Source organism: Hippocampus comes, unplaced genomic scaffold (assembly GCF_001891065.2).
Source record: "Hippocampus comes isolate QL1 unplaced genomic scaffold, H_comes_QL1_v1.1 scaffold156, whole genome shotgun sequence".
Taxonomy (NCBI): Eukaryota; Metazoa; Chordata; class Actinopteri; order Syngnathiformes; family Syngnathidae; genus Hippocampus; species Hippocampus comes.
In genome coordinates, this window is record NW_017805744.1 from 538,834 (window position 1) to 552,662 (window position 13,829).

Here is a 13,829-nt window from a genome sequence, read left to right on the forward strand (position 1 = left end):
CCAAATATAACACAAGAATCTAGTATATTACAGAAGTTTTGAACATTTTTTCTTTTACTTTTGTTAACAGAAAAGCATTAGCAGATGTCTGAACTCTTAACACACGAGCGATGCACATATAATACCGATACTGACTGCCGATACTATACCTCCGAATAGTGTTGGTATTTGTCAAATTCTCAGATGCTGTACGACACACCGATAGCACATCTGCAGCCCCATGGTGCAACTCTCAGCAAGCACTTTTAGTTTCGCAAACACATTCACTTGTTTTTGTCCACATGCACACTGTGGCAAGTCGCATTTCTTGAATGCAACGCAATTTTTGATAATTCAATGTTCATGTTTTGGGTTTCACTGTTTAATGTATTTAGAACAGCTTTAGTTCATTGCTATGAACCATAAATTTGATCTGCGTTGCCTTTAAGGTGACATTTTCCAGACGGAAACGCACTTTGCCACTTATTCGCGGCTGTTTGTGTGTTGTGCAAATGAAACTGTGTTGTAAGTAACTCCATGTATCTGTCAGTTTCATGGGGGTTAATTTGTTTGTTTCTACACGATTTTTCACCCATTTGTCTTGTAATTAATGTTAATCAGCATAGCTGCCATTCTTGTTTACATGAGCAGTCACATCACGGCTGAGTGAGCTGTGTCTAGGCATGCTTTGTAAAGGAAAGTCTTGGTTTTGCTGTTCGGTGCTTTCTACCGTCTTTATTACTGATTTGCTTTACTGTTTGTTGTATATGTTGAATTGCTCCATGTACAGCACTTTGTATGCAGCGATGGCTGTTTGAAAGTGCTCTATAAATACAGTTGAGTTGAGTTGAGTTGAGAAAGTGGGTCTATTTACTTCTTTTTGTGAAGTATTATTTAAAAAAAAAAAAAGATTGCGAGGTGAATTAACATTTATTTAAATACTTCATGATCATAGATTTAACATTGTATTTTGTTTCATAACATGGGATTCATTCTCTTAGTGTTGTTACGACAGTGGACAGTTTAGGTTACAGGGTGCATGAAAGGGTTCAAAATATATTTGGGTTTGCGCCGGTGAAGAGTAAGTGATTAAAATATAACATTTATCACAATTAACAGACATAATTGCATTATCAAGTATAATTTGTATTGGTGAGTACTCGAATGCAAGTAGCCTGCATGTTCTCTCTCTGAAAACTCCTTACCACAGAAATGTGGTCTCGAGAGGTAGAACCACAACGGTCTCGTGGTGTCTACATATTCGAATTTTTGAAGCTTTTCCGCGGAGTCCACTCGTACCTGACAGGTGTCAGTGGCATTGAAGGACTGCTAACATCCTCTTTGGCTGAAATTAAAACCTCCTCTCTCATTGTTTCACTCTCTTCTCCTCTTTCTCTTTAGGTTTTCCAGAACACCACTTTACCCGACCTGCTGATGACAACTGTCTCTCAGCATCTCAACACACACACACACACACACACACACACACACACACACACACACACACACACACACACTTGCACATGAGCCGTCTTGATCATGAGCCGTTTTCCTTCCATCTTCAACATCCTGCCTGCTCGCTCTCAATCTCCCATGTTGGCATTATTAACACACAGCATGAACACTTAATTACCCACAGGCATGAAGTTATGTAAACAAGACGCGAAAGTGCGCATGCGCGCACGCGCACACGCACACACACACACACACACACACGCACACACACACACACACACACACACACACACGCACACACACACACACACGCGCGCGCGCGCACAAGAGGGTATAGCCATGTGTCAAGAATGTCATGGATTGCGTGTTAATAATGAAGGTGAGTGTTCCTGGTGAGTGTAATGGGAGTCCCGCAGGGTCCAACTGAGTTTCAAGGAGCCACGTTGTGAGGAGACTCGATTGCAGTTTTCAAGCTTCCTTTTGAATCAGCACAGTGCAGGACTAATAGCCGACTACCAGCTCATCAAGGCATGGCAAATGGCGACAAGATAAACAAAGTTAGATCGATTGTCTTTTTGTGTGAGGGCGGGGGGTGGGGGTTGCCAAGTGTGCAAATACTCCCCCCCCCCCTCACAAGTTGGGTCAAATTGAGCCAAGTTGCAGATGGGTCCATTTTACCCCCAACTTGGGTTATTTTTGAGCCACTTGTTTTCGGTACATTAAGATTGTTTCTAAATCTTTGTTAGATTGCAGAAGATATTAAATTTAACTAGATTAAATTAGAATCAATTGATTTGATTTTGCACGTGCTACTGGATTGATTTAGTGAGAGTGGAGAGAGGAATTTCTTCAGAGGAAGAAAAAGGTCACAGAAGTGGAAGATGTTTAGGTGAGCTAAGCACCTTCTGCTTCAACTTGTGTTAACAAACCCGGTGGAGCATTTCCCGCTGAGCATCAGCATTGACCACACCAAAACTGTCGAGCTCAGCAGGTGAGTCCTAAGCAGATTTTGCCCGTTTTTTTTTTTTGTTTTGTTTTGTTTTGTTTTGTTTTTGCAGGGACAAGGCTGGGGGTTAATATGGTGGCACTGGTTCGTTGTAATAGTGTTGAATCCACTTCTCACTAAATGCACAGAGAAACCGATTACTTGTCCTTGCTTCTTCTTTCTACATGAACACCAATTTTTTTTTTTTTTTTTTGGCTTGAGTTCAGTCGACAATGTGCTCCTCCTTCTGATGCAGCAGTATGCTACAGACATACGGAAATACATAAAGCTAATTACAGCGCCTCGGTAAACCGCCATAATCTTTTCTCCCAAGTGATAAAGAATATATGTCCGTGAGTATTGTTTTATTGTTTTCTTTACCTGTGTTTCTCCACCATTTGTGTTCAAATAGCTGTTGCTTGAAGGGTTCCAAGTATAACATTGGGACACCAACACGATGGTATTTTCGTATTTGTTAGCATTAGGCTAGAGAGTCTTTATTGGGGCAACACTTGTGGCAACGTGTAATTCCTTGTATTATATTGAGTTGGACAGTAAACTTCAACTGGGGTTGGCAATAACAGCTTCAAGCCTTTTTTCTAAAACTTCTTTTAAAAACATTTGTTTAGAATTCTTCACGATCCGCCAAACTGCTGCTTGTCATGAGGTGAGTCGAGTTCACTGCCACCATCCAGCAGTCATATCTCTGATTTTTGCTTAAAGCTGCACACGCCTCTGTGACATACTTTTATTCTCTGTACAGTTGCAAGGTGTCAATGGCTAAACAATAATATCCATCGTTGATAGAAAAATACATCTGCCGTACCGTGGTTACTCTACACCCGTATAGAAGTGGCAAAAACGTGTTACTGTGTGTCAATTTTAGAAAGCAAAGATGGTAGCGAGCAAACATGACATCTGGTTAATCTTTTATACAGGATTGTGTGCAAAATACTGAAAAACTCAAGGAGATTCTGTTTCATGTCCACCGCAACATAGTCTTTGGAGTTCAGTGTCCTTGCTCATATTTGGCTTGTTGGGGGAAAATGAAGGCGAGAGCCTCAGGTTGAAGCATGTCAGCACATGATGCAGTTTGTGTCGGTTTCATTGGAGAAAAAAGCACCAAAAAAAAAATAAAAAATCTTGAGCGTCACAGCATCCAGAGGCAGCAGCCGCAGCAGAGCTCTTCGGTGAATTACGAAGACACGCCATGTCCGTCTTTGTTGATCTCAGTGTATACATGTGGCTTGAATTTGCAAGGAAGTGATCCAATTTTGTGGTATTCCATTGCAAAAAGGCCCGTCCAATTAGAAATGCTGACATTGATAGTCACCTGCGTTTACGCAAACCGTGGCAGGAATCCGACACCTTTTTTTTTTCCAGTCAAGTTATCACTTTGAGGTCCAGTGTCCCGCCACAAGTCCCCAAAATGGTCATTGGACGGTCAAGATAATATGATCTTGGTGTGTTGACCTGAGCTGGTCCAACGTGATGATACCATCACCCTTGTGATGCTCGAATACTGTTAGAGGGCATCAAATTATTGTCAGTGTGCCGACACCAGATGAATTAAAACACACGAGTATCAATAAATTTGTGTATCGAGAAATAAGAGGCCAGGTCAGTGCGATTCAGAGATGACCTGTCCGAGGTGGAGGCAGATACACAATGTGTACGCTGTTTGAAGTCAGCCCATTGGAGCCCAGTGTTTGGATGCCGATCTTAACCGGCGAACTCAGTTCCACGTTTTCCAGGACGCACTGTAAAACAGACAGTTCAAATAGCAGGTTTGTTTACAGAGGTGGCAAATCCGGTTCCAGAAAGTAAAAACCCTGCCGCAGTTTGACTTTAACCACAGTTGCTTCTCCTCAGGGAGCATGGGTTTATCTGCCCTTTCTGGATCTGGATTTTGGAGTTTATCTGCTACTGAGGGGATGTTATTTGGCACAGCGATGATGTGGCGCTTAAAAGACTTACGCTTTACCAGAAAAATCAAAATCTTGAATAAATTCGAACAATGGGATAATGGAGAGATTCAAACCCCGAAATAAAGGAACAATTTTCATGACGATATTGAAAAATAATAACAAACAACAATGATTCACACACCTTAGTGCATGCTGAGCTCATCACAGACTTGTAGAAGTCCCCGTTCACCAACACCTGAAAGTGCATACATTTGTGAGATGACATATAATCGATCATACTTAAAACTGGCTACTATTGTATTTTGATACTTCTGTATTTCCAAATCCCATTGGAGTAGTGGTCCTCAGAATTTTTTACAAAAAGTATGACCTCAAAAAAGTACTTACAGTACAATGTCAAGTGTACTTAATATTGCAAGCAATGCACAGTTTTGAGTGTGTAAAATAGGGAAAACAACTACTTCAATGATGATTCAATTAAAATGTAATGGACATAAAAGTCAAATAAAAATTGGAAAATAGGCAATTGTACTGGGTGGCAAGGTGTGGCAGCTACGACCTTTATCAAATGTCTTGCCAACCCCCAGTAATATGCACATTCACCAAACCCTTCATGAGTGAAAAATAAATATACATTTTTTTTTAACAAATTCAAGATACCGTACAAAAAAAACCCCGCATTTTTTAAAAACAGAATAAAGTAAATACAATTTCAAGAGATAAGTATACTTTTTTTTAATTGTACAACATACTATCACAACAGTCACACGTTGACTACAAAGCGAACTAAATTTCCCACAGCACTGATTGGAGAAGCAATGTCATGTGATCATTTGCAGCCAGTGATGAACAAGCAGGCGTGTCATAACTAATTAACATGTTGAGCCGCATGTGTCTTACCCTCCATGGAAGAGGCTCCGTTGAACCCCTGAGACCGACTCACCGAACCCCTGGGGTTCGATCGAACCCAGGTTAAGAACCACTGGCCTAGAGTCTCAAAAATGGCTTTTCATTTTTGAGTAGTTGTATAGTCGACATAAAAATCTATCTGCATCCATATGATTTTGTTGAATGCAACCACTTGACAACATAAAATTGAATATTTAAAAAGGTAAATACAACTGAACTGTGGTGCACTTGGTTAAAAAATAAAAGTATATTCTAAAACTACTCTAAAATGTATCTGGATCCAGATGATTTGATTTTGTGCAACCCCCTGACCAAATAAAATTGATTACTTAAAAGGTAAATACAACTAAACTGTGCTGCATTTGATTAAAATAATCATAATCACTGTAACAGTATACAGTGTGAGCATTTCATTCTGATTTTTTTTTTTCTTTTCACAGACCACTCGAGGGAGTCCGCTTACACTTCATTCAATACCCTCATTAGATAATGCGACAGCGACACAAGTGGCTCTGATTGGGATTGAAGTATGTTGTGCCTACCCTGTAACCATACACAAAGGTGCCATGACTGCAGCCCAGCTCATCCAGAGGAGGCCTTTCCCAGCCAATCAGGAGGCCGCTCTGACCCACTTGTTTGATGACTTCCACAAAGCGCACCTCCGCTGGAGCGTCTAGGAGATATCACACGGAAGTCAAGGACAGCACAAAGACAGAGTACATACAGTATATTTTCCTTCCATTGTTTGTCATAACATGACATTTTCAGAACAGTTGACTAAGGAGGATAAAAATACCTAAGTCATGAGATAAACTTTGCAAGCATGAATCTCCTGTTGAAGCTGGGTGACCCCCCCCAAAATTGACACCATTGATGTCTAAGTAATAACAGATTGATCAAAATTCCGACGTATTCAACTGGATATAGTTTTTATAAGTGATTTCACAAAGCTTTAAAAATGTTAAATATGCGCACAGCAGAGACAAGACACGCATTTCCCTTGTTGCCTCTTTTTCTTTTGTGCCCTGTTAAAATTTGCTCTCCCGTTGGTGTATTTTTCTTGAATTTCCTCGATACACACACGCTCACTTTTGACGGTTTGACCATATTCTGAGTGAAAAATGGCTTTTAATTGCTCGTGAATATCATTCTTTAACTTGAATTCTTTTAAATAGTGAACTAACTTTAAACTTAAACTGAATTTAATTGAATTGTTAAATGTCATTTTTATACTCATCTTGTGAAAACTAGAGGATTTCCGTGATAATTGTTTCTTGTTAGACCATGAAATTGTGTTCGTTTTGGCAAACAGTTATCCTAATATGCTGTTTGTTTAATTAGCTAACTGGATTTTGTGAGCACATGCATGCACAAATCCAATGTCCAATTAGACAGCTCTGGGAAAAATGAAGAGACCGGCAATCGCAACAAATTGTTATTGCAACGCAAAGAAACTTGAGTAATTGTCATTTTCTATAAATGGCTTTATGATTGTGTGGCAAGCGGCATTCATCCCAAAATCCATCCATGATGTTGAAGTCCTCTTATTTTTGCTTAATTGTTTAATCCAGCAGTGGTCTCTTAACTTTTTTGAGCACTCTACAATAAAAGGTGTGGATCAAGGAAGTTATTTTGAGTCAATAAAGGCATACAAATGATGACATCATTCCCCTTACTCCATGAAGCAGAAAGTAGCCTCCTAACAAAATGATGGACGCACCACAAATTACTATTTCACTTTTGTTAATGGTTCAGTGTGGGATGCGTGGTCAGATTACCTGGCTTGGGTCTTGAAGATCTCAACTTCTCTGGAGCAACATGGGACTTATTTGATGATCCCTCAGAAGGCGACTTGCATGTAGTGAATTCTAGGCCGTCGCACACAGAAGGATCAGCACCATTAGGTTTTATTACCCTGCTGAAAACATCAGCTTTGTGAGCAGTCGCTTCAATCGGGGCACTTGTGTCTGAGGCAGTGCTTTTTGGATTTGCGTCAGAACACACGAAGACGCTGGAGTCAGTAGTTTCAGAGGTCATTAAAGCTGAGGAAGTGGAATGCTCAGCATTAGCCTCGTCAGGAGAAATTTGTCTTTTCAGTTTTGGGGACGTTGGTACGTTGGAGTCACCGCTTGAGGTCGAGTTGGTTTGGCTTGAGGCAGCAGTGATCATCATTGAGTTAGTAGCAGGGCTTGTGATGGATATGTCGCCTTTAAAATGACGGTTTGCCGACAAGTGAGGTGCGAACGACATGTTAGCGCATCTTGCGGTCACTGCATTAAAAAGTGGTGTTGTAGGCTGATTTTTCACAACAGGTGGCGATGTCACCAGTGAAGGGTGCTTGGCTGTGCTTGAGAGGGGACCACTCGGTGGAGCAATGGCATCGAGGCCATGCAACTTTTTCTGGGAAGACAGGTTCGGGGACGCAGGAGCTGAGAATGACATTCTTCTTCTGGATTGCTCTACGCTTCCTCTGCCCACCACAACCTTGGAATGCAACCAGAAGAGCCATATTAGATTTACCAGGACAATATTTCTCAATTTGATCAGATGAAACACTGGCCCGACAGCTTTACCTTACAGCGACTCAGCAGAGTCTGCTGTAACTGCTCTTGGAGGTTGATGATCTTCTCAGGACTGCTCAGTCTCTTGCTCACACTGGCATGTCCGATCAAGGGTGGAGGTGCAAGATTCAGAATAGACCCGCTTGTGTCACACACGTTTGATGGGCCCAGACATGCCTCAGGTCTTATATCCAGAGCTCTTTTTTCAGGTCCGGCAGCAGGGGGAGAAAGTGCTTTTGCAATGGTTCGTTCAGTACTCTGAACTACGTTCACATGTTCAGATGATGGTGGCACCTGATTTTCCACAGTTGGCACAGGTGAGGTGGCATTTTTGCACCTTCTTTTTACAGCTGGCACGCACCCGACATCACAACAGCAATCAGGGACATTTGTTGCTGACTCTTCCAAAGAAGGGTGTTTTGTTCCTTTCTGGTCTCTGCAGTCATTGTAGGAATCATTTTGTGTGTGTCCACTTGTGTAGTTGTGGAATTTGGAAAGAAATCCCGGAGTGAGCCCAAGGTCCTGACCTTTTGCAAAGCTTCCTGGTGTGAATGCAGCAGTGTACTCAATCAGTACCGTGTCTCTGAGCAGCTCATCTGCACGCTGTCTCAGTCTAAAATCCACAATACTGTGCCTGTGCAAGTCTTTCATCACCTGTGCCAAGAAGCTGTTTCTCTCTTGACATTTCAGCACCAGGCAGGAAAGCTTTGCCTGCCATTGGATGATACATCTGTCAGTCATTATCTCAGAATGACAGAAGTACATTCTACTGAAGTGATCTAAGACTTTCCTCACCTTTAAAGGAACTAAATCCACATCAGTCTGGCTCTTCGTTTTCTGGAGCGCATCATACTACAAAGACAAACAAATACTGTACTGTACGCGTATGTCATACACTAGGAAAGAAAGTAGATTGAGACCAAAATCACATATGACACATTTGCCCACCTTGGCTTGAACTTCATTGTAACGTGTGCGGAGGGACACGAGCGCGCTCATGTCATCTTTGTTGTCGCGCCCTTTTTTTAGAGCAATATACTCCAAGTTCAGCTCCTCCAGAGCTACCGTCTATGGAGTCAGACGCACATCGGGTTTGACAACAGTACGCAAGTACGACTCACCAAAGCAAAAAGCGTTTCTACACTGACCTTGGCTTTGAGCTGAGCTGCGAGGATCTTGTGTTGGTCCTCAATTTCTGACTTCAGTAACGTAATGGCCGCCTTTTCTTTGACGAGGGCGGACACTTTGCTTTGTAACTCTTTCACCTGCAACAGATACAGCCAACAGTTTTATCTTACAGAACTTTGTAACGGGAGATGCGAAAAAAAAATAAATAAATACTGAGCCTGACAGGGCATCAAGTTCATTGCAGTCAATAATGAATTTTATGGAAGCTCAGAAATGGTAGACTGTAGTTACCTGCATGGTAAGGTGTCCATTTTCCTTACAGATGTCGTCTGTCTGATTGATGAACTCGGTAAGTCTCTTAACCTCGTCACCTGCTAGGGATGCTTTCCTCTCTGCACTTTGCCTTCTGACTTCTGACTGACTCAACTGCATGCGTACCTCTGTGGTCTGCCAATCTGTAATCTACACACAGTTCATTTTCAATCGAAACGTGTACAAGGAGAAAACATGCCGTTTACACTGACCTCTGCGTGTCTTTGTTCCACTTCTTGTGACTTCTTCAGTTCTCCTCTGACAACTTCAATCTCACCCACCAGCTCACTCGGTTCCTGGTTTCCCATTGAAAAAAATGTGAGAACAATCTTGTCATGATCAAATGCTGATATCACACTCAAGGCAACCTTTCCATGGGTCTTTATACCTGCATAGTGCTGTCGACGAAGTTTGTTCCATTTAGTTTGTTTTCCTCTTTAGTCTTCTTCTGGTGTGATGTGTTGTATTGCGTGTGGCTGTGAGGACCAGTTTGTTGGCTGCTTATTTGTTCTTTTTGAGACTGAAGTAATTTCATTGTCTGTGCTTCCTCCTGTTTCAAACATCTGACTGAATGTTCAGTTCTTTCTTTTTCATCCTTCAAACTATTAAGTGACTCGAGCAGCCCCTCATAGTCTCCTTGTAAATGATGGCATGGTTGATTCTTATGTGTTGACTCTTGGAGAGATTCTGTTAGTTTCTCTGATTCCAGTTTCAAAGCCAGGACTCTCTGACTTAATTGTTCCTTCTCTCGCTCCAAACGTTGCACTGTCTGAGCGGTTTGTTTAATGTCCTCTTTTCCATTTGACAGCGACTCTAACAGTTTCTCTTTTTCTCTTTCAAGGACTGGAAAAGACTCATTGAGCTTCAGTTTCTTTTCTTTCAGACCACTCACCGACTTTGAAAGACGAACTTGCACATCCTTCAGTCCACTGACCACCCGGATTATTTGGTCTCTCTCCTGCTTGAGACCATCCAGCGCTCGAGCGATCCCATCTTTTTCCTCTTTGAGTGCCCAAATTGTCCGAGTTAAGTGCTGCTTCTCCTCAGTCTGCGTTTGGACTGACAGAGAGACATCCCTCAGTTCCTTTCTGAGAGTCACCACACGGCCATACAACTGTGTTTGCTCAACTTTCAGACTCTGGATGGATGTGGTGAGCTGCTCCACTTGATCACTACCTGACTTCACCAGGAGACAACTTTGTGGCTTGTAAATAGGCTTTAGAAATGTATTCTCGTTCTCTGGTGGTTGACATGACATCAATTGTAGTCCACCTTTCTGTATTCCCACGCTCTCTGTCGAACATTCTTCTGGGTGGTTTTCTCGACACCTTCCTATGTCTTTTTGTTTATTACAATGCTCTTCTAACTTCTGCCGCAAGTCCATGATTGTATTGAGATCATCCTCAGTCTTTCTGGTGAGTTCTGTGATGAGACACCCGTGCTCTTGCTTCACCTGCTCCAGCTTGGCTTTGTCTTCCTCCAGATACAAAATATTTGCCCTCAGCTGAGATCGCTCGCTCTTCATTTCTTCCTCATTGAGCTCAATGTGAGTCATCAGCTCCTCGATGCGGATAGCCAAGGCTCGGTTCTCCTGATTGAGGGCATGGAGAAGGCCATCGCGGTCGGTGACATCTTCTTGGACAGGAGATGACTGGATGGCATCAGCTTCATGACTGGTTAATCTTGCGCCAAACTGAATACAAAAAAAAAAAATCAGCACTGTGTTACTTATGTCTGTTATATCATTTGATCAATATATACACTATGTGACAATACATTACCTGGTTCTCCTCTCTTTGGTTGCTGAGTTGTCGTTTCAGTTGAGCGTTCTCCTGAGCCATGACCTGCAGCTGCTGCTTTGATTGCTGAAGAGCAGCCTCCAGGTGTTCACATTGCTCTCTGAGACCCTCGAGGTCTTCACCTAAACCTAAGCTCCTGTATGCCTCCCTCAGGGCTTCAGATTCTTCGCTGTGTGTGTCCTCCACATTGAAGCCCCCCTGGGAGCCCCACTCCTCTTTTGTCTCTGAAGCCAAGTTGAGGGTTTGGCGACTGAGGTGAGGAAAAACGCTTAGGGAGTCATTTTTAGATGCATACGGAGGCTCATGTTTGGCAGTAATCGTGGGAGCTTGGGTGGCACTGTTGGAGGTCGCTGCTGCAGCCTGGTGGTGGACAGCTGAAACTGCATTGTGCAAACCCAATACCTTGTAGAGCAAAAAGAACGAAGAATTAGTGGAGCTAGTTTTGCTTTAATCTACAAATATGGAAAATCTTCTGGTACTACATGATCAAAAATGTGAACTAGATAACCAGCCATCCATTTTCTGTAGTATTTGCCCGCATTAAAGTCGCCACTGAGCTGGAGCCTATTGACTTAGGGTGGGGATGGGGTACCACTCAATCGCAGTGCAGCGTGCACAGTGGACAAACAGCCATTCGCACTCAGGTTCATGAAAACTTTTGAGTCTTCACTTGACCTAACTTGCATGGTTTTAGGACATAACCCACGCAAGCATGGGGAGAACATGCAAACCACACGTGGAAACTGAGAAAGGTGTTGTTCATGCTGCCAAGCTGAATAGCGAAAGAATAGAAACGTATCTCACTGTGCTCCACCGATGGTGCTTCGCAAAAACATGCATGGTTGGTTAATCGAAGACTTGAATTGTCCTTAGCTGTCAATATGAATGTTTCTTTGTCAATGTGGCACGTCAGTGTTAATGCTTGGTTGCCTATACAGTATGTACCCAACAATTGATTGGCGGCCAGTCGATGGAGTACCGTGCCTCTGGCCCAAAGCCACCTAGAATTTTGGATCGAGCTCACCCGCAAGTCACAGCATAGAAAAAGGACAGATGTAACATAAAACAAGAGGGATTTACCGTCAACAACAGCACTCGGTCTTAGCTGAGATGAGCATGTTCACCCTCATGAGTAAATGTAATGAAAAAGAAATCACACACACAAAAAATAAAATAAAATAAACACCATTTCAGAGCTTCCTTCTGGACGACGTACAACTGTAATAGTGTCAGAGGCGGCAGAGCAAACATCAGCAGAGATTGCAGACGACTGACTGGGAGTTTGTTTTGTTGAATCCTTAAGGTCATGTTTGAGTTTGTTGTTTTCCACTTTTAACTCTTCCACCTCCTTCATCAGGGCACTTTCAGACAAGTTCAGCTGTTGGAGCTCGACCTTCATCTCTTCCACCTTGTAGCAGAGGAAAAGGCTGCTCTCCTGGGCCTCCTGCAGCTGCTCTATCAACTTCCTATGCTCTGCAAGTCCACTTTCCTCTCTCTCCAGCAGCACCCTGAGATCCTCCTGCAGGGTCACGATGAAACCTTGCAACCTGACCTCATTTGAGTTCAGTTTGGTGTCTGTCCGCTTTTCGTTTTCAGCTGTTCCGTTGTCCCCCTCCTTCTTTCCATCTCGCTCTCCTCCATTATTTGGCTGCCATTGCCTCCTTCTGCCTTCATTTTTCTCTTCTTCACCTTCACACTCTTCTCTAGCACCTGGCTCCTGCCAGTGTGTTTCGGTCAAGCGGGGCACAATTCGGACCGCGCTCAATGCTGCGACATCAGTGGCCGCACTCACGGTCATGTCCAGTAGCTGCTTTTCTAAAGTGTAGATGCGCTTCTGCAGGGTCTCCTCTCTGTCCCTCGCTAGGCTGAGCTTGTGGTGGAGCTGGCGTTTAAATTGGTCAAAGTATTGGCACTGGCGACCCATCTCATCCTCTTTGTCCTTCAGCCGCCTCTGACAACGCTGCAGTCGCTCTCGCCATACACATTGCACTTTGTCACAAGTCTGGACAGAATATTGTATGTTAGTATTCGTTGTTTCTTGTCTGCCACATCCTCAAACTACCGTTAAGAAGATAATAAAATGACAAACACGCTGAGCTCTGACTCACCATGGTCCTAACCTCCTATCTCAGCGTACACGGTCTTCTCTGATCAAGCCTCTGGTGGTATCACATGCTGGGGTGAGTGGGAGTTACAGACAAGCAACTCTTGCTGCAGGCTCCTCCCCGCACTCTCTTACTCTCTGATCTAACCATCACAACACAGAGAAAAAGTCAGCGTGTCATCCAACTTCACAGTCTTTCCCATTACCATTTAGCAAAAAGGAGCAAATTGCTCATTACTCTGAATTAAAGTGATGCAATAGTTACACAGGGAGATGTAACAGGCAGCGTGCCAACGTTAAAATACGAATAAGTGTGTGTGTGTGTGTGTGTGTGTGTGTGTGTGCGTGCGTGCGTGCGTGCGTGCGTGCGTGCGTGTGTCACGTCAGCGCGTCCTCGCTTACCTGTTACTCTAGTTCCTGTTTGACTGAATGGTTAAACTTGGGAGTCCCCTCAGAGACCCCAACTCTCTCACACATTCAACAATGTACAGGCTCGAGTTGCGTCCAGCTATATCCATGGTAACAGGACTGTTTTCACTTCTCCCAAGCTCTCACAGGGTCATGTGACCGTCTTTTGGTTTGCTTGTGTTCCCCCGGTGACTTTTCCCTCTAACAGAGGAAACAATGATATAAATGATCTGTATTCACCAGAAAACACATTCTCTTCCC

General features: G+C 43.1%; 1 protein-coding gene across 1 annotated transcript; it reads right to left on the minus strand.

The window, feature by feature from the left end:
* Window positions 1–3,153: 3,153 nt before the first annotated feature.
* On the minus strand, window positions 3,154–13,670 carry LOC109524210 (GRIP and coiled-coil domain-containing protein 2-like). The gene is made up of 15 exons (XM_019883890.1): window positions 13,563–13,670; window positions 13,165–13,303; window positions 12,243–13,058; window positions 11,039–11,458; window positions 9,646–10,950; window positions 9,470–9,553; window positions 9,237–9,407; window positions 8,966–9,082; window positions 8,766–8,885; window positions 8,613–8,669; window positions 7,830–8,528; window positions 7,035–7,740; window positions 5,799–5,929; window positions 4,529–4,582; window positions 3,154–4,179 (listed from the first exon to the last, which is right to left on the minus strand). Exons 2-15 carry the CDS (start codon window positions 13,165–13,167, stop codon window positions 4,051–4,053), a joined length of 4,812 nt encoding a protein of 1,603 aa, XP_019739449.1. The 5' UTR covers window positions 13,168–13,303; window positions 13,563–13,670; the 3' UTR covers window positions 3,154–4,050.
* Window positions 13,671–13,829: the final 159 nt, after the last annotated feature.